Source organism: Trichoderma breve, chromosome 6 (genome assembly GCF_028502605.1).
Source record: "Trichoderma breve strain T069 chromosome 6, whole genome shotgun sequence".
NCBI classification, from domain to species: domain Eukaryota; kingdom Fungi; phylum Ascomycota; class Sordariomycetes; order Hypocreales; family Hypocreaceae; genus Trichoderma; species Trichoderma breve.
Window position 1 is genome coordinate 3504828 of NC_079237.1, and position 19168 is coordinate 3523995.

General features: G+C 51.9%; 5 protein-coding genes across 5 annotated transcripts; 2 read left to right on the forward strand and 3 right to left on the reverse strand.

Moving 5' to 3' along the window:
• Positions 1-23: 23 nt before the first annotated feature.
• T069G_09977 (oxidoreductase family, NAD-binding rossmann fold domain-containing protein) lies at positions 24-1190 on the forward strand (the record flags this gene model as incomplete). The annotated part of the gene is made up of 2 exons (XM_056177187.1): positions 24-64; positions 140-1190. The coding sequence occupies 2 exons, from the start codon at positions 24-26 to the stop codon at positions 1188-1190; spliced, it is 1092 nt and encodes a 363-aa protein (XP_056025665.1).
• Positions 1191-1635: 445 nt separating this feature from the next.
• T069G_09978 (lysophospholipase catalytic domain-containing protein) lies at positions 1636-3882 on the reverse strand (the record flags this gene model as incomplete). The annotated part of the gene is made up of 3 exons (XM_056177188.1): positions 1636-2963; positions 3028-3579; positions 3819-3882. 3 exons carry the CDS (start codon positions 3880-3882, stop codon positions 1636-1638), a joined length of 1944 nt encoding a protein of 647 aa, XP_056025666.1.
• Positions 3883-8775: 4893 nt separating this feature from the next.
• T069G_09979 (splicing factor 1 helix-hairpin domain-containing protein) lies at positions 8776-10880 on the reverse strand (the record flags this gene model as incomplete). The annotated part of the gene is made up of 6 exons (XM_056177189.1): positions 8776-8906; positions 8967-9375; positions 9433-9747; positions 9811-10034; positions 10244-10461; positions 10534-10880. 6 exons carry the CDS (start codon positions 10878-10880, stop codon positions 8776-8778), a joined length of 1644 nt encoding a protein of 547 aa, XP_056025667.1.
• A 2978-nt stretch (positions 10881-13858) lies between these two features.
• Positions 13859-15769, forward strand: T069G_09980 (fungal specific transcription factor domain-containing protein; the record flags this gene model as incomplete). The annotated part of the gene is made up of 4 exons (XM_056177190.1): positions 13859-13918; positions 14026-14619; positions 14675-14806; positions 14861-15769. 4 exons carry the CDS (start codon positions 13859-13861, stop codon positions 15767-15769), a joined length of 1695 nt encoding a protein of 564 aa, XP_056025668.1.
• A 1079-nt stretch (positions 15770-16848) lies between these two features.
• On the reverse strand, positions 16849-18286 carry T069G_09981 (cellulase (glycosyl hydrolase family 5) domain-containing protein; the record flags this gene model as incomplete). The annotated part of the gene is made up of 4 exons (XM_056177191.1): positions 16849-17280; positions 17372-17641; positions 17707-18158; positions 18214-18286. 4 exons carry the CDS (start codon positions 18284-18286, stop codon positions 16849-16851), a joined length of 1227 nt encoding a protein of 408 aa, XP_056025669.1.
• Positions 18287-19168: the final 882 nt, after the last annotated feature.

Below are 19168 nucleotides of genomic sequence, written 5' to 3' on the forward strand. Positions count from 1 at the left end.
CCATCATCACCACAACCAACACAATGGCTAGCAAGACCTTCAACGTCGGTGTCGTCGGCTACGGGTAAGTTACACAGCAACTCCAATTGACAACCAACCATCAACCAAATAATCAAACTAACAAGCTCTCCTCCTCCAGCCTCTCCGCCAAAGTCTTCCACATCCCCTTCATCACCACAACCCCCGGCCTCAAGCTGCACTCCATCGTCCAGCGCTCCCCCAAGGCCAACGACTCCGCCCCCGCCGACTACCCTGACCTCAAGCACTACACTTCCTCCGACGACCTCATCGCCGACGCCGACGTCGATGTCATTGTCGTCACCACCCCGCCCGACAACCACTTCGACCTCACCAAGAAGGCCCTCGAGTCCGGCAAGCACGTCCTGACCGAGAAGCCCTTCGTCCCCACCTCCGCCGAGGCCCAGAAGCTCGCCGACATTGCAAAGTCCGCTGGCAAGCTCATCTGCGTGTACCAGAACCGCCGCTGGGACGCTGATTTCCTGCTGGCCAAGCACCTCATCCAGACGGGCGCCCTCGGTCGTGTCCTTGAGTTCAACACCCACTTCGACCGCTACCGCGCCGACGCCCCGACCAACTGGAAGGGCCAGCTGGGCATCTCCAAGGGCGGCAGCGCGCTGTTCGACCTGGGAACCCACCTCATCGACCAGGCCTACGTGCTCTTCGGCCTTCCCCAGTCCGTCCACGGCCGCCTGCTCAACCAGCGCGAGGGCCGCCCCGAGTTCGAGACCCCGGACGCCGTCGTCGCTCAGCTGACATACCCGGACGGCCTGCTCGTCAACGTCAACATCAGCGCCCTCAGCGCAGAGGTCGACCAGCTGCGCTACTGGGTCCGCGGCACAAAGGGCAGCTTCCGAAAGTTCCACCTCGACCCCCAGGAGGACTACCTGCGCGCCGGCGGCAAGCCCACCGACTCCGGCTACGGCATTGAGAGCACCGACCGCAGCACATTGACTGCCGTCGACGAGGCTACCGGCAAGTCTAGCCAGGTGCCTGTCCCCGAGCTCGCTCCCGAGACGTACCGTACTTTCTTTAGCGAGTTTGCCAAGGCCCTGCAGAGCGGCAAGGCTGAAGATATCCCTGTCAAGGCTGAGCAGTCGCGGGATGTGCTGAGGATTATTGAGGGTGTTTTGGAGAGCGCAAAGACTGGCAAGGACGTTATTCTTGCTTAAGTGGGGAGATTGGGTGCGAAAGAAAAATGGAAATTTTGAGTGCATAAGATTGTATGGATGAAATTTGTATATACCAGCTGTACGCATAAGGCCAGCAAAAATGTCAATGAAGTTTACGTCAAAAAGTATTAGAGAGATCCATTTCTATTGTATGAAGCATGGTGATCATGAAAGTGGAAGCATTGCATTAGATTGGGTCTTGACAGCCGCCTCAAGACGAAATTTAAGAGTTTGCAAGGTAGTATGGCAAGGGAATAGTTCACATGTTTGCAAACAAATATTGCAACCAAGAAAATACGTGAGATGAAAAATCGTGAAGATTAAAAAAAAAGAAATGGTCATGATTCTATACACGCTGTCGCTATGGCGAGTTATATCCTATCCCTATCCATATCACCCAGAAGAGAAAAAGAGAATTATCCTTAAAAAATGTAGAAGCCCAGCTTTACATGAGCAAAACTGCACACACCACCGCCGCCAACGCCGTCATCATCGTCGCACTGCCAGCCGATCTCGTGCCCATGCTCTCAATCTTAATAGGCGTACCGAACAAGGACGGGTTGTACTCCGCCGGTTCCTGCTCCGCGAGCGTGCCGTTCCAGCAGTACTGCTGGAAGCACTTGTTGCAGGCATCTGGCACGGGGGTTCTGGTGCGCTCGAAGCTGCGGGACAGCATGGCGCAGCCGACGCACACGGGCCAGTTGGAGTCGCGCGTCGAGTTGCCTTGGGTGACGACGTCCCAGCCGTTGGTGACAACGGCGTTACGCTCGTCCAGCTCGTACGACATCGTGAAGGTGGAAATGTTGGAGTTGAATTGGTAGGGGTAGTTGGGTATGTAGACGATCAAGGGCGATTCGCTCGTCACGTTGGTGGAGTTGCAGCCAAAGAAGACGGGCTTGGTGTTGAAGCCAAGGTTGAGGAACGTGTTATGGCCAGGGACGTAGGGGAATCCGGTGCCGTTGGAGATCTTGTCAATGGCACGCTCGTACGTGGCAATGGGAGAGGCACCATTAGGCCAGGCGTTGTCGGTATCGGCCGATGAGTCGACGGAGAAGACGACGTCGACCTTGCGCTCCTGCAGGAGGTGAGGGTGGTAGGGGATATTCTGCAGATCCTCACCACCATCAACCAACGTCAGTCGGGTGCTGCCAGCGCCGGGGTTGTTCTCTGGGTTCCAGCCCTTGAAGGGGTTGGGTGTCCAGTCCGCAATGTCGTTGTTATCGTTGCCAAGCACAGTCAAGATACCACTGACGATCTTGATGACAAAATTGGGAATTCCCTTGGGAACAAGAGTGCTATTGCCGTCCTGGAGATAGAGGATAATCTGGTTGAAGAGAGTACTAGAAGTGCCCATTATGTAGCCGACGTTGTCAAAGCCAACCATGCAGCTCTCGTTCCTGGGTAAGGAGCCATTGGCGAATTTGGAGCCGGCGTACTTGAGTGGCACGTAACCATTAAGGGTTGGGTCAGATGAGCCCATCTCCCAAGGGTTAATGTCGAAGACGGTAGAGTTGTTGGAGATGATGACCTGGCCCGGTGCACGACCATCTGCAACAAGGAAAGGGAGAGGCGTTTGGGCGTTCTTAAAGTCGGGGTCATCGGCAATGGAAGAGAATGTGAAGCCAGGGCCGCCATTCGTGGCATCGACAAGCTGATACGACAACATGCGACCCCAGTAATCGGTGATGGAACGGTCGTAGCCAGCATCGTCCTTGGCATCAACGTCGTCAAAGATTTCATTGTAGTAGCCTACCAAGCTATACTGCTCAGGTCCTGGAGTTTCATGTTAGTCTATGTGATTCGGCTTTTGTTCAAAGTTCTCTTTAACTCGACCTACCTTTCAGAATGTTGTTTTGTGTCTGCCAGATGGTATCCGAGTTGAGAGCATCCTGAATAGTGGTGAAGTTGTTGGTGTAGATGCTGCCAACCAGCCAGCCACCTCCAGACAGGCCGGAGAGATAGGTTGCACTCTGTAGCAAACCGCCCAGAGCACCTGTGTCGTTACTACCAGGTGACCGAGAATCCCAGGCGGCAATGGCTCCGGCTCCGTTCAACATGGCTCGGTAGCCACCTCCAGAAACGGCCAGGCCGATGTTGGGCAACGCCCTGCTGTCCTTTTCAACATTGGCCAGATACCTGTCGCTGTTGAAGCCAGGGATGGAGACTCGATTCAGGAAGGCACGGATGGGCGCAATGGTCGCATTGCGTCTCCGAGGAAGCCATTCCCTCTCCTGGGGACTCAGCTCGGAGCCGATGCGAATCTGGGGACGAGTGCTGGGGCAATCGACTGGGGAGGGTGCATAGCCCTTGGGTGACTGATCGGTAGCTCGGCCCTCGAGAGACCGGGGGAACTCTTGGAAATCGCGATAGCGGATGTTGTCAGGAGGTACTGAGAGGGAAAATGTATGTTAGCTTCATGTCCTTCATATTCCATGTGTGATTCGTGTATCTTGATTTGTTCTCAAGCCGGGCGGATGGAATGAGAAGACGGCGAGTATCCATTGACTAAATTCCCAGCAATGGACACTCATTACAGCTGAGATTTATTCAAAAGCAGAGCCCGTAGATCCGTTCTCTTATTTTTTTTTCCCTCCTGGATTCAATAGCATCTAATGACTAGATTCGTACCTGCAGAAGCCCCGGCCGGCGCCAGGACAGCCGCCGCAGCGAGCAGAACCGCCAAACGGCTCATGATTAAAGTTGAAAGTGGTGTTTTGGATATCCAAAGATGTAATCTAGCAGAGTCTTAAATAGTAGGAGTAATATGCGGAAGGAATTTCCTCAGATAAGCTCAAAGCAACAGGAAGAGAGGACAAAGAACAGCAAACGGCTAGCTCGGGCGAAGACGGGAGAGTGAGCAAACAGAAGAACGAAGCAAAATTATGGCCAAGATGAAAAATGTCAGCTTAGACCTTCTAGTGGCATGAACGCCGAGAACAAAACAACACCCGATGACGGGATCAAAGAGGGACCCTGCGGAGATTTATTCCTTCTGTGAATCGACCCAAGGTACCAAAAAGTATTATTAGCACGGCACCTTTTCTTACCAGCCCTTTCGAGGAACCCATTGCGGTGGCTTAGTCGATGTTTGTGGCCCTCCACAACGTGCTAGTCGCTCTCCGCTAGATCATCTCACTTTTGGCAGCACCCTCCGTGCATCATGCGGATCCGAACAGAGTAACAAGTCGATCCGCGCCAGGGCTCCATCGCTCTGCGTCAGGCCAAGAGAGGCGGTAGGTTTGCGCGAATGTGCTCGCACTGCCCTGCCCTGCCTGGTGGCTTGCAAGCGTTATCGACCATGAGCGTCAAATAGTCCGGATGGCGCTTATTTGGCTTCCCGTGCCTCTCCGGCGCCATCATGTCATTGTCCGTCCTTGTCCAGTCCCAGTCCATTGCCCATGGCCAACACTACACAACACACAAACACAGCTCTGGCAAGGGGAAATTAGGGTTGCGGGCGGCCGCCGCCAATGGCACACATGTGAAATTTGAGTCGCCTCCAGCCGCCAATGGAACCGCCATACCAAGGGCTTGCCAAGGGACCAGCCGCTTCACATCGTTCCTTGGCGGGCTTTTGCACTGTGACGCTGTGACGCTGTGACAAAACTGAGACCCGGTGAGGGAGATGGCATGTGGTCCCCGTTGAAGGAGCGAGGCGGTGCCATGGGAGCACAAGGGAGCACAAGGCAACGGTCGAGGGGAGCCACTGAGCCGGAGCTAGAGCATCATTCTGCGATCTCTTTGCCGCGGTTTTTGCCCATCTTGGATAATTCCTCACAGCAAGCAGCCTGGGTACGGAGCCCGTAGAACCCGTAGATTTTAGCTATCTGGCCGCCGGTTTAGCGTCCAACTCCGGCGCCCCTTGGGCGTGTGTGCCTGAACTCTGTTAGAAGGACAAGTTCAAGGACGGGGTTGATTGTGTCTCAGCAGCCAACCACTCGGCACTCTGAAGCCACGATGTGACGGATCTGCACGAAAGAGAAACAGCAAAAAGCTGCTGCTGTTGGACCATGGCCAGCGCAACGCTGCACTGTGCAGTGCAGTTGCAGTGCTCGTACGCACAGATCCGCGGGTCAGCAGCAGACAGGACAGAAACGCCCAGGATGAAACCCTGTGAGCAGATTGGCGTTTCACTCCCCATCTGCCCGTGCCCATTGCCTGAAAGGGCAGCAAAATCCCTGCAGGCACCGCACAGGCGTGTGGAATCTATCGCGTGGGCGGAGGAGGCGCCACCTTTTGGCCCCAGAAAGCTGTCGCCCGTTTGCTGCCCAAGACGGGTCGCCGATTCGAGGGTCCGAACATGACATGGGCGGATTCGAGATTTTGACAAATCGAGCATCGACAGCCCGGAAATTGATTCCGCCAAGTGTCCGGGTTTTGCAATGAATCGAGGCAAAAAGATATGTCAGTTCCTAGCTAGGGTTCTAGATAGGATCCCGTATAGGTAGTAGATTACCGGAGCGCAGAAAAAACAAGAGGCCTCTCTCACATCTGTTTCTCCCTCCCTGAAACCTCGCGACCTTCCACTTTGTCCCTCCCAACACAGCACACGAGACATAATTCCCCTTTCTTTCTTTTTCTCTCTAATCATAATCAAATCCTCCGTCAGCCAAGATGCAAATCCCACCAACCGCATGCCCACCCGAGGCTGAGCTGGCAAATGAGAAATAAGGACAGACACCACACCGCCCGACCAAGGCTCGGCTGACCACATGGCTGTGCTTCTTCCCAAGCTTTTCTGCGCTACTGTATCCGTACTCCGTTTGAGTATTACTGCACTGCTTGGCTGCTCCGTTCATACGAGTCGCACGCAGCACACGCCTGGGCAAAAATTCTGTTATCTGTTCATGACATAGCAACTCTGATCGATCTCTTCCGATCTTTTGCTATGCCCTTTCCTCCAAAATCCCGCGGATGCTCCGGGAACCGAGGCGCTCAGCTCAGGCCAAATCACGATGGATCGTCGTCCAAGTCCGCAAAACTAACGTCAGAACCGCTCTTCTGAATCCCGGATCCCGCCATCGAGGTTCTCTACTAATATTGAGTCGCAGCGCTAACAAGCCCCCCCAAGCTAATGCCAGTCGGCCTGGCGCCCTGCCGAGCTTGCCGAGCCCAGCCCAGCCAAGCCCCCTAGTCCCTTTGTCGCCGACCAACCAGAAGCTCGACGTCAAACGGTCTCGGAATGTTGCTGTAGCCCTAGGTCGGGCATATCGGAGTCTTGCCGAGGCGGCAATGGGCTCTTGGCTTTAGGTAATGCACGGGAAGATGCTCGTAGTAGAGGCTTTGCTGGAAGAAGAACAAAAGGATCGTAGCATTGCGTAATACCAGTTGATTATCTGATATAATTCGCTGTTGTGGGTGTGATGTTGTGGAGAGACAAAACGTCGTCTTTCGAATGCACGGAGTCCGCGCAAAGGTGCCAACCACACGCAGCCGGGGGTTGTACAAAGAAACGCCCAGCCCTCCTGCAGACGCAGATGGCCTTTGTCTAATTTCCCGCCGTTGGTAGGTGCTGGCTGTGTTGCTTGAGGCCTCCGAGGAGAACCACATGCAGGGCAAAGTAACTCTACAGAGTGGCTCATGAATAGACGAACAGAATCCCTGGCATCACTTGTAATTACTTCTTCGTCGGGGCAAGGAGTGAAACACGACTGCACTATTTTCCAGTTCATTAGGCAAGATATTAGCAAATACAACTTCGTAGACGCTCACGCCATGTAAGGAGATATTTCCTTTCAAGGAGAAGGGGGGAATATGTCCATTGGTCTCTTTAGGGGCACTTTGAACTACTGGGTATGGAGTTGCTGCCCAGCACTCTGTCTTGGCTCTCCAGTAGGCTTGTCTGTGGCTGTGGGATTCAGCATCATAGCGAGATGCAGAGGACTTCTTGTAGTGGGTGGGCTGTGTTGCCATAACCTAACGCAGCAATTTCTCCTGATATCTGCCATCGAGTCATTGTATCCTCGCAAAATACAACCGCTTCCAAGTTCTCCGAACAAAGCCCAATCTAAATTCCCCATACCTCTTTACATGATTATTCAAAGGCCACAGATATCGTGTCCATGATACTGTTGTGGCTAGGCCAGCCAAGGCGAGGCCTCCCACGCATAGCTCAGGTCTAGCTCACAACAAATGTTCAAGCCATGTTGCTCTCCAAGAAGCTCTCCAGATGTATAGACTGTCTAAATCAAGAAGAGTGCTCCTGCTGTCTCCTGACGCGGATCAAGCAAAATCCAACTACTGATACACAAATAGCAGATGTTGATAACTTCTTCATTGTTAGGTTGTTCGTAGGTCTCCTTCGGTTTCTCGAAATCCACTTCTTGCTCTTGTTAACGTCTCCCCCTTTTTTGACAGTACATCCGAATGAGCATGACTTAATCCAATCCCCTATTCCACCATATGTCTCTCGTCTCGAATAGCATTATCTACTATCTATACCAATGATTTACTACATCGCCACGCAAACAGAGGAAGGTTGAAAGTTTGTCTGAAGGAACTCCTCCTAGCAGCAACTGCAATTTCTCCTTCTACACGCTTCCGGGTGTATCCAGCAGCTAGTGTCCGCTCCGAATTCGAACTTGCTTGTACGATCGAAATACTGCCCGCCTCTGTCCACCTAAGCATATGATGTTGGCCATGACTAGTATCTCGATCATCCGTTGCATCACTTTGCAATCATATAGCCAGTAATAATGCTATGCCTGTATCATATTTTGACCCGCGACTAGATACTCCTGTCTTCCTGTCTTACTCTCGTCAGTATCCCCTGAATCTCCACGCTACTTGTGTCCCATGATTTCTTTCATATAACCATCTAGAGACTCCCTCTTCTCCAATGTGAGACCGGCAGTGGCGTTTCCGTACAACCTTATTCAATGTAAATCTCGTATTGCTGTTTCAACTTAAGGTTTGTCCGGGGCCGTTTAGAGGGCAGAACCCCTCTTCAATGACACCTCTGGCATCCAAATAATTCAAATTGTAGAGATGTGAGAAGATGTATTATTCCAGGTATAGAATAGGGACGTAACCTTGAGCTGCTATAGACACTCCTCTGGAAGAGTCCCTCTAGGCTTGAAACGAGATGAATATACCACGTTGTCTTAAAGATACGCGCAGTTCCAAGTCCAGTCAAGGATATGCCATGGCCGCCACATCATGCCCACGTCTACTACATGATACTAGTCATTTTTTACTTGGGTTCAACGCGTTACACAAGACTTAACGGGTCCTATCAAGTTCTAAAACAGGACATTATTGGATACAGCTACACTTGTTACATTTATAGAGTTAAGTTTCAAAAAAGAAGATAAAGAGCCTGTGCGATTAGTCTGCTTCCCCAAACGGACAAACATGAAAAGAAGCCTACTACGAAGCCATGATAACAGCCTAGAAATGAGGTAGTGTGAAAATCCCAAAATCCGGACCAACGTAATTTGGGCTTTCTTTCTCGTTTTTGAACCCCGAACTGAACACTATCCGTCGAATAAATCCTGTAAGTAAGACTTCATGTTACTTGTTCCCTATTACAGTCTGCTGAGTATGTTTGAGTAAGGGCAGCTGGCCCAAGTTACGTGACCAATGATTACGCGCCAGGGGGAGGAGGCGGAGGGGGCTGATCGCTCGGAGGAGGAGGAGGAGCATCTCCAGAAGGAGGAGGAGGCGGCGGTGCTGATCCTGAGTACTGCTGGATGAGAGCGTTGAGAGGACCAAGACCTGGGGGAGCAGATAGACCGGCAGCACCCGCTTGGGGGAGACCAGGAGGCGCACCCATACCAGGTGCAGCGCCATAGGCACCGTACGCAGCGGCGTAGTTGGGATACCCACCCATTCCAGGAGCCTGGTGCTGCGGTGCTTGGTGAGCCTGTTGGTGCCACGGAGCCGCTCCTCCAGATGAAGAGCCATAGTTCTGTTGTCCATAGTAGTTGTTTTCGCCGCCGTGACCGTTGCCGTTGCTATTCTCGTGGCCGCGATTGCGATCGCGTGCCCAAGGAGCCGCAGAGCTTCCGCCGTTGCCTCCGTCATTAGAGTCTTGGTTGCGGGATCTCCAGGGCGCGGGTCCACCAGTAGGTCCTCGTTGCCATGGCTTCGCTTCGCTGTTTCCATTGTAGTTGTTGCTGCTTGGGCCGGCCTCGATCTGCGCTGGGGCAGCTCCAGAGCCGCCGCCAAGTTCTTGCATGAGTTGCTGAAAAGCGGCGTTAATAACTGAATGACATTCCGGGGGAAATGGATATCTACATACCTCCATTTCACGATCAACAGCATCGCCACCTCCGATCCTACCTGCAGGTCGAGCACCACCCGCATCGTTGCGCCAATTGGCACCTCTCTGGCGGTCCGGACAATCTCTAGCCATATGGCCGGCATTGCCACAGACTCGGCAGATGATGCTGGCGGTGTAGTTCTGTCGCTCGGGACAATCGTATTTGCGATGTCCAATCTTACCACAGTTCTGACAGGCTTGGTTCTCGTCATCTCGAAGAGTTCCGTTGAGGGCCGCAAGTTCTCGAAGCTGGTTACGCTTGAGTTCGTTTTGGCCTTCAGGAATGGAAGCTGCCTGCAGCGGGGTATTAACATCAAAGGGCATTGACATGATCGACGTGGAGGGGGAGAGACTCACGGTTTCGATAACGTTGTGGATGAGCTGCTTCGCCTTGTTGACCTTTTCTTCGGTATCTGCCATGATCAAACAGTGAAGATCTTCCTCCTGGTTACTGGAGTGAGCTGCATCAGAGCGACCCTTGCCCTCCTTGACGGAGCCCTTGCCACGAATGGCAATCTTGGCTCCAGAGTCATTCTCCATCTTCTTTAGTGTATTACCACGGGGTCCGATAAGTAAACCAACTTTGGGGGAGAGCTATGTGTTAGTAACTGAATTTAGAAAGAAACATCGGAAAGACTTTAGGATTAGACAGGCACAATCAATCGACGGAAGAAACCAGAGCCCCCTACAACACCACATATCGGCATAGTAGCGAGGGTCTGATCATAGTCCAAGTTGAAGGAAAGAAAGGGGGAGTTAGTGGTTAGGGTTAAAGGGTTAGCAATCATACTGAAGTTAATCTCCGGGTAGTCGTTAACAGGCACGTAGACTTTCTCCTGGGTCTTTGTCGGCCTGCGGTAATCCTGGGGCGGGTGGTAGTTGGGAATGGTCTTCATGGCCTTTTCGACCAGCTTGTGGCGCTCGTCCTCGAGGCGCTTGCGATAGCGATATTCTCGGGTGTTGATACGTCGACCATGGTTGTCGTACTGGGGTGGTGGCGAAGGGGATCTGTGGTGTAACAGCGTTAGTGCCTTGTCTGTGTGCTTGAAGAGAGGCTGTGGTGAATTAGAGGGAACATACCGGTCACCATCTGCGGGGACGACGTCGTCGATGCGAAGCTTCTGGCTGATTTCCTCGATACGAAGATGCAGAGTGTATGCCTCGAGCTGCTCGCTCGTCATGGACGAGAGAATGGCGGTCGGGAGCCCCATAAGACCGGCAGCCTTGTTCTCGGACGCGTCGCCCCAACGATTGCGCTTCTTGCGGCGGCGAGGGCCATCGGCTTCGCTTCGTGGTTCAGGATCGCGGCCCCGTTTGAGATCGCGTTCCTCGACAAAGCCATCCTCTTCCTCTTCGCCGCCGAAGCGCCGCGATTTCCCCAGCGGGATGTTGTTCGAGCCCGTGATGCCTTGACTCCTCCAGGACATGTTGGCGGCTGATAGCGATGGTTAATTTTGCGACAGAAAAGCGCAAAGGTAGACTTGGCCTGATGAAGTGATCGCTGTGGCCAAATTGCGCTGCATCGCCTCTGAAGTTTCGAGCTTTGCTTGATATCGGAAAAGAGTTGTTCCGGGGTGCAATCTCATTATGGTGGTTCAGCGGCTTCTAGAACAGGCCTGGCACTAATACCAGTGACTGGCCCCTAATTTGAACCACTACCTCTGGTCCCATAGAGGCGGAGCCGAGAGACAGGTAGCTGGTACTCCGATTTAGGAGATCGGAAGTCTTTGTCCGTGATTGATGCCTCGATAACTGACTTATTGTTACCCTGCAGTATATTTCGTACCGAGTAGGACCTTAATAGGACTGGGTACATGTAACTCGAAAGTGGCGATAACCTTCTTTTTCTTCAACTGCGGAGATGGATGGATGAACGGTTGAACGGATGGGATGAGGAATCTGCCAGTTCGGTTGGCAATATGTTCCGGCTTGGCTCCCACTAAGATGAGGCTACTCTTGCGAAATACTCAACACCATGACGTGCGTTGGAGATAGACTTTGCCGGCTCTCCGGAGCAACTGTAATTGCAACTATCTATATTTGGTACATTCACGTGCTGAAGAATATTTGAGTATGCTAGCATCTTGAATGAACCCTTTTCGCAATTAAACGGCCCGGATGTCACAATCTACTACTGCTACTATTTCCTTGACTTGACCGGCGAACTAAAGTAGTACAAACTGGTAGTCTCCTCATGGCACCTCTCGGTGTGGGACGCTCTACTGCTTACTCCGAACTGAGCCTGTGAAAGACCCAAGTTGCCAAGGTATGGATGGACCTGGTAAGCGGACTTGCGAATTGCGCAGATCTCCGCCTCCTCTCCATCGGCCAAGGTTAGAAATTAGAAATCAAGCCAATAGTCTGGTTCAACCACCAACAAGGCAAAAAAGCAAAGCAAAAGCTCTGCCACCACGCGGTCCAACTATCGTCGCCGAGCTTGAGCTTGCACAGGTTCAGTGTTAGCTGCTCCCAACAGGTACCTACACGTTGGTTGTGGATCGCTTACAGCGCCACTGACTCGGCCTCGATTCTCACTCCCGATATCCGTCATTTAAATCTCAAAGACTAAACCGGCGGGTTCTGCAAGGCCTCATCGAGATTGGAAAGGCGCGCAGCCTGTTTCGTCCACCTGCAGGACGTTCTGCCTAGCCTCCCGGTAAAATAGTCCATGGAGTAGCAAGGCCTCATGGTTCATGGGACAGGAGTAACTAAGGTAGCCCAAGCGACCCGTCCGAGTCAAGGTAAACAAACGGACTGCCAGAATCGTACGTTAAAATGTGGCGGTTTCGGCACTACCCAAGGTGGACAGGGCCACTCCGCGATCAAGCGTCTTGTCTTGCTACCTTAGCTCCCCAGTGATGCCATCTCCAAGTCGGCAGTCCAAGTCCCAAGATGTGGCGCGTCAGCAGCGTTGAAGCAAGCCGTCGGCCAAAAGCACGCCGTTGACGCAGTGTATCCTTGCAAACGACGAATGGGGATAACTAGCCCAGATGGCCTGTGGCGCCATCTAAATCCGCAACCCAGTTGTGTTGTCTGAGATCCTTCCGCTGACCCCTCTCGAGCCTCGGATGAATACACGCAGAGGAGCCCGTCGCATGGCTAAGCTCCTCGTCCTCGTATTGGAGGGTTGGCAAGGAAGGATGACATCTTTGTGGGATTCCGAGAGCAGCCCAGTTCAGTCGAGACTTGGCCGAAAGCCTGGCATCCGTGGACAATCTATTATACTGTACCTAACATGATGGAACTCTACTGGACGGTACGGTAGCATCCCCGCGTTCATGGAACGAACCTGGACCTGCGATTCTGATGCGTGGCTTGCAGAGACCGAGCCCACTAATGCACACACGGTAGTGGTCCAGGTGTGCAAAGGCCTCAATCTTCTGGGATTGGGGGCCTTGAAATAACCGTGCCGGTACTCCAGATCCCTGTTTCGGCGGCGTGGCATCGGAGGCGGACGATATGGGACGTAACACTGATTGGCCCCCCCCGACCTGGCGACTGACACATTTCGCAAGCCATTTGTCTGTCCTCATGCTTATGTGCTAGCATGACCCGGCATAACCCTGCTCTGTCGTAGTCTAAAGCTTGGGGTCCACAGGAGCTCGACCATGTAGTATCAGTTACTGTATATCTATCTGGACCATCTCCAGCAGGGTTTCGGAGAACATGTTGGGGGACTCATTTGTCTCCATCAGCGAAAACCTTCGGCGCCCGTAACAAATCGTAACCAAAACGACACAACTGCTGTTCCTGACTGGATATTCTGACCCGAGTAAGCGGAGCGACCCGGCTAGACATCGTCTTTGAAACACACAAGCCCCGGAAGGGACAAACCCAAAAGATTATCCGAGATCCTCGATCGGTTTTGATCGCCGGCGATCGAGAGAGAGGCGATTTGATGAGGGGCTGGCTTACTGTGGGGGAAACAATTGAGCATTCATGTCCACGTTGCCTCTACATACACGATCACCATCCAGGGCTTTTTCCTGCGGCAACGGCTGGGAACCTTGAACGGATACGCAACTCTAAATTTGTGCGTGGTGGCGCAGGAGACGGCCGGTGTTTTATCACATACCAACGCCGTTTAACTAGTGGCGGGAGATCGCACAGTCTGTCGAGTTGCTCCCTGGACTTGCATTCATAAGCTATTGTAGAGCGCATCTCGACTGTGTCGCGACAACTAAGAAGAAGACTCATTCAAGCTTCTCACCAAAGACTCGAGACTATTCAGCAATAAGCGACGACTTACAACAAACTTTATCTGACAACGACCCCGCGCGCTTAAGCATCGATCAAGGAGGTGGAGCGTACCGAGCCGCTTGAGCTTGAGACATAATTTACGGAGTACTTATCGTGACTTGTCATTTTCTAAGCGGTATTATCAACAGAACCAGAAAGTGACAAGATGGTGGGAGTCCCTGGCAGATCTAAGGGCTGCGTCACTTGTCGACGGCGAAAGAAGGGTGTAAGTCACCAAGAAGCTTCCACAATCAACACGGTCTTTCTCACGGAGAGAGATCCCTTTCATGTTACGTGATCTTGTTTGATCCGCATTGCTGACCGGCGAAACAGTGCGACAAAAACGTTCCCTCGTGCCACCAATGTATACGGTCTGGCTTGACATGCGAAGGCTATGGGCGGGACCTCGTCTGGGTCAACACCACGCCAGACGGAGATGACGGCAAGGTCAAGCCGCATCCGCCTCAGGGAAAGGCCGCTGCTGGTCAACAGAGGCCATGGAGTGTGATTTATACCACCAAGACCAACAAAAGTAACAGCAACAGCACCGCCGTTGCACTCCACGACTCGCTCGCTCGATCCGCCAGAGAGAACCTCTTCTTCGGCATGCTCATCTCCATGTCCCTTCCTTATGGCCACTTACTATCTCCCAAGGCCTCTGCTATCTCGACCAATGGGTGGGTGGCAGCCGTTGACGAGTATTACAACAGAGAACCCGCTATCCGATATGCGGCTCTGGCGATGAGCGCGGGATTTATGGGTGTTCAGGATCGGAATAACAAGGTTGCCCAGTACAGCCAACTCACTCTCCAGGGTCTCGAAGCTTACAACCGAGCTATCCACGAAATGGTCAAGGGGCTGAAAGATGCGAGGCGATCCAAAAACGATGGCGTCCTTGTGGCTGCGAGGATATTGCAATCATACGAGGTAGGGATTCTACATGAAGAGATAGTATGGTGAAAACTAACCACATGGCCTACAGTTATTTTTCGGAAGCGCACCTGACTGGCGTGCTCATATCGAAGGCCAATTATCTCTCTTCTTAGCTAGAGGACCAGAATCCTTTACTACTGGACAAGCGCACCAGCTCTATGTGGATGGACGAGTTCTCGTGGTATGAACTCAACCCCCTCTCTCTTAGTAGGAGCCACAGCTAAACTTATAACAGGTCATGTTGTGTATTGGAAGGCGAACCCAATCACCACTCCATTCACCCGAATGGCGCACCGTTCCATGGCGCACCATTCCCAAGTCTGTCAAAGACAAGTTGATGGACATCATGGAGGACATCCCGTTCATGCTGGTCAGCTACGACAACCTCCGCGCCTGCCAAGACCCAGATCGTGCCGACGAGCTCCGTCAGATTGCCATGTTGAACTGCGAACACATTTCAAACAGCCTGGATATTTGGGAACAGGAAATGGGGGCCGATCTTCACCAGTTCGATTACAACGTTGTCGGCTCTCCTCTGCCCGAGCCCAAGGACGACACGGAATTCTCGCTCGTTTATCTTTCGAGCGTGTACTGGGGTGCTCGCCTGATACTGTATAGCACCCTTGGGATGATGAACATGGCTTATGCCGCGGCGTCTGCCAGCCCAGGAACCGACTCTGTCCCGTCTCTCAGCGCCTCGCCAGCTTCGTCCGCTCCCGTGTCGACCCCAACCACCTCTCCAGAAGAAACATCCAGTGCGCCGGGACTGTGCGAAGAAGTCCCGCGGGTAAGGATGCTTAACCCAGGAACTTTTGCTCGCAAAATCGCGCACGCGGTTCCCCTTTTGTACGGGCCTTCTGCGGGTGCCATGCAGGGCGCTTCGGGCCTCTTCCCCATGGCCCTTGCGCTGCGTTTCTTTGCGACGACTGAGCCGCCTGGGCAGAGGAGTCTAGAGTCCCAGATGATTTACAATCTGTACGCCAAGCCGTTCGTCGGTAGCTTTGTTGGACGCTTCCTCCAAGATCTTCAGGGACCCCAGCTTTCCGAGAAAGCGAAACGCGATAGTGAGGTCAAGGCACAACGAAATATCTTTTGGTATGCGGTTTTGGGTAGTGAGAGTATTGTGCGAAATGAAGGTTCATGAGGGGAAGAGGAAAGAAACACGTTTGTCGTTGTGGAACGGCACGGTTGGTTTTGCCAAGATGCTGCTAGGAATGCGGCGTTGTTGTGATGCGCTGCAGAATGTGCGCTACGCAACGTGGGCTTTTGACGTGAGATTTCCGCGTCGTAATGTAGGATGCTTTTAATCATTATGAAAGTGTTATGTAGTTGGATTCTCAGATTGCAGTTATGCAAAGACGCACTGGGCAAGGAGCAGCGAATCACTGACACTGGCTGGCCAGGTCGCGGAATGCCGCATGGATGGTTGGCCTTTGTCCTTTTTTTTATAACGTAGTTGATAGTCTAGAACAATCCAATGACTTTGACAAACATTTGTTATTAGTTGCTGAATGTATGCCAAGAATAAGGTCGACTTGGCTTGACTCAGATATGTGTTAGATCTATATATATGTGTTCACGAAACCATTATTGGAGCTCAAGAATTACAACGACAAAAACAGCACGTGCTCCTTCAAAAACAAAAGCTCTCAAAGCTCATACCCCTTGTGGTTACAAAACGCTTTCACTACTTTCACTCTTTCAACCTTCAACGTATCAAAATGCATGTCTGCGCGTGTATCTGCGGCTGCCCACGGGTAGTTGAAAAAGGAAATAACGACAGGTGCCAATTCTGCGAAGAGTACCATAACTAAAACAGTTCTCGGAGAGAACGGCTTGTTATTTTGCTCTCTTCACGACTTCGGCTAGTCTCATCGCCTGTCTTGCGGAGTGAGGGAGGAGAATTGGTTGCGATGATGGAAAGACGGAAAACTGGAATAGATATAGGTGGATTTGCGAGAATGGAGATTAGTACTTCATTTAATTGATGCAAATTTGATCATTCGATATTGGGATTGGTTGAATTGGTTGCGCTTCTTGGTTCGTGAAGTCACGTATGCTCAGGCTTTCAGACCAACACAGATATCAGGCCAATACAAATTCTTCAACCATTTATTTACTTTCTTTTATATACGTTTACTCACAGGAAGTTGCTATATGACAGTTAAACCTACATTAAGAGTAGATATAGTAGATATAAGACAAACATATCCTTCAACCCCCTTAGCAAGGGCTGAGACTCGCCGCACTGCCAGCATCCTTTGGAATAGCTCCAGCAGCAACCGCGCTTTGATAACACCACCTCCAGTCATCATAACCTGCTATCCAGTTACATTTCCATGTCCAAAAGACCCAGCCGGCAGATTTCTCAAAGGCCTGTACCTGGGCGGCCCAGAATTGCTGGTACCAGCCAGCCTGGTCGGTGCGGTCACGAATACCGAGCTCGGAGTTATCCTGGACAGAATCGGCAACGGAGATGGACCACTCGCCGATGATGGCATCAGCCTGGCGTTGGTCACTGCAGGCGGCATTGATATAGCCGTCTTTGGTGGCAGTGACGCTGGTGTCCCATTTGAGGTAACGGTGGTCGTCGAAGGCGGCAAAGTCGGTGCTGGGGAGGGCACTGGTTGGGTCACCGGAGCCCCAGGAGGCGTCCTGTTCGTTATTTTATGTCAGTTTCTTAATTTTGTGTAGAAAGATGGTAGTCAAAGATAAGAGATTGCTGGTACGAAGAAGGGCTACGAACCATGAATTGGATGTGGAGACGCTTGTCATCAGAAACACCCAGGCGGCTCTCAGTGTCACGGATTCGGTTCCAGGCAAGAGGATAGTAGGTATTAACCATGTCGGCCGCCTGGCTGGGGTAGTCGCCAGAGTGAACAGGTTCGTTGATGACTTCAAGCATACCGACGGAAGCATAGGTTGCGTTGGTATGGATACGCTCGGTCATCCACTCCAGGAAGTCGGCTGCTCGTCCGTAGTTGTCTTGGGTGTAGAACCCTGGCTGAGAGACTCCCTGGTAACAACGTTGTTAGCTAGAGATGACAAGAGCCGACATAATGGTTGGGACTTTTTACTTACATGGCCGGTATATTGCTGGTTCGGAAACTGCGCTCCTGGACCTCCGTGAAGATCCATAATGACATAGATGCCGGCATCGTTGCACCAACCAACCAGACGGTCGAGGTATTGGATGCCTCCACGCGGAAAGAACTCTCCTTCTTGGACAAGATCTTCACGGATCCAGAAGCCAACGGGGATGCGGACCGTGTTGAGACCCAGACTCTTGATCTGGCTAATGTCATCCTGCGTGATCCAAGTGTCCCAGTGTTTCTGGAACGCGGCATCGGCGGCGTCTTGGCCAAGCTTTTGGACACAAGACCACTCATCGTTGAGACCACCGCAGCCCATGCTGGAGAACTCATCAGAGGCCATCCATGGTTCAATGATGAACTGAGAACCGAGGTTGACACCGCGAATCTTGTCGCTGCCGGGAAGCCATCTCATAACGTTTTTCGTGTCTCGGCTGAAGACTGTGTTTGATGCTATGTGAGCTGTTGTTCAGTGGCTGGTTGAGAGTTTACTAACCCTTTGCATTGGACTGGGGAGTCCAAGCATTGGCAGAAGCCAAAAGCATCGAGAAAGCAATTGCGGACAGCATCTTGAGGAAGGACAATTGTATCAAGTGTCTAAAAGAGACAAGAGATGGCCTGAAGAGCTTCTCAAAACTGTTGACTTTTACATGTTTTTATACTACTTGAGAGACAACTAACAAGCTGCCAAGATGGTTCCTTGAGTGTCGATCAACAGTTGTCGATCTTCTTCAAACGGGCTCTAGTAAATACAGAAACTCATCAACGGCTTTCGCATATACGACAATGCTGGAAAGGCCCGAAGCAGCCGCGGAGTGTAGGCTTGAACTGTCGATCGCATTGTTTATTCGATACAAGTACTAGAAATCTTCATGCGAGACTTGTATTTGGCTCATACTCCAACACTGACATTATTCACGCGTACTGGGATCACATAGTTGTGTCAAGACACTGTTGATGAAGTTGTTTGGGACTCTTAAAGCATACAGAACCTTTAAACCGTCACGCAACTGCGCTCTGCTTGTCCGCTTAGTATTGTTCTTACATGAGCAAGTCATTCGGACCGAATGCCGATCTCTAAAAACAAGCTTCTCTTTATGGTAACGCCAAGAAAATGGACCCGTGCTGACGGCCCCTGAGTTCCATGTTGATCGTACACGCGTTTGTACAGCACATCCGCCTTGTATTTCTAGCTCCTAAAACGACGGCACTTGACGTTTCCCACATTGCGCTTTGATCGAGAAACATGTCAACTGGCGGTCGGCTTTAGCCCCCCGGTTCAACTTGTAGATGATGGGCGCCGGGTTTATACAAAAACGCCGACTCTCCACTTCTCAGGTCCTTATTGACATGAACATGTCAGATACAGATGAAGGTGGGCCAATGGCTCTCTTCATCGGACGAGAGCGAAGACCGGGGGTTCCAGTTTTCTTTATACGAATTGCCGGTAT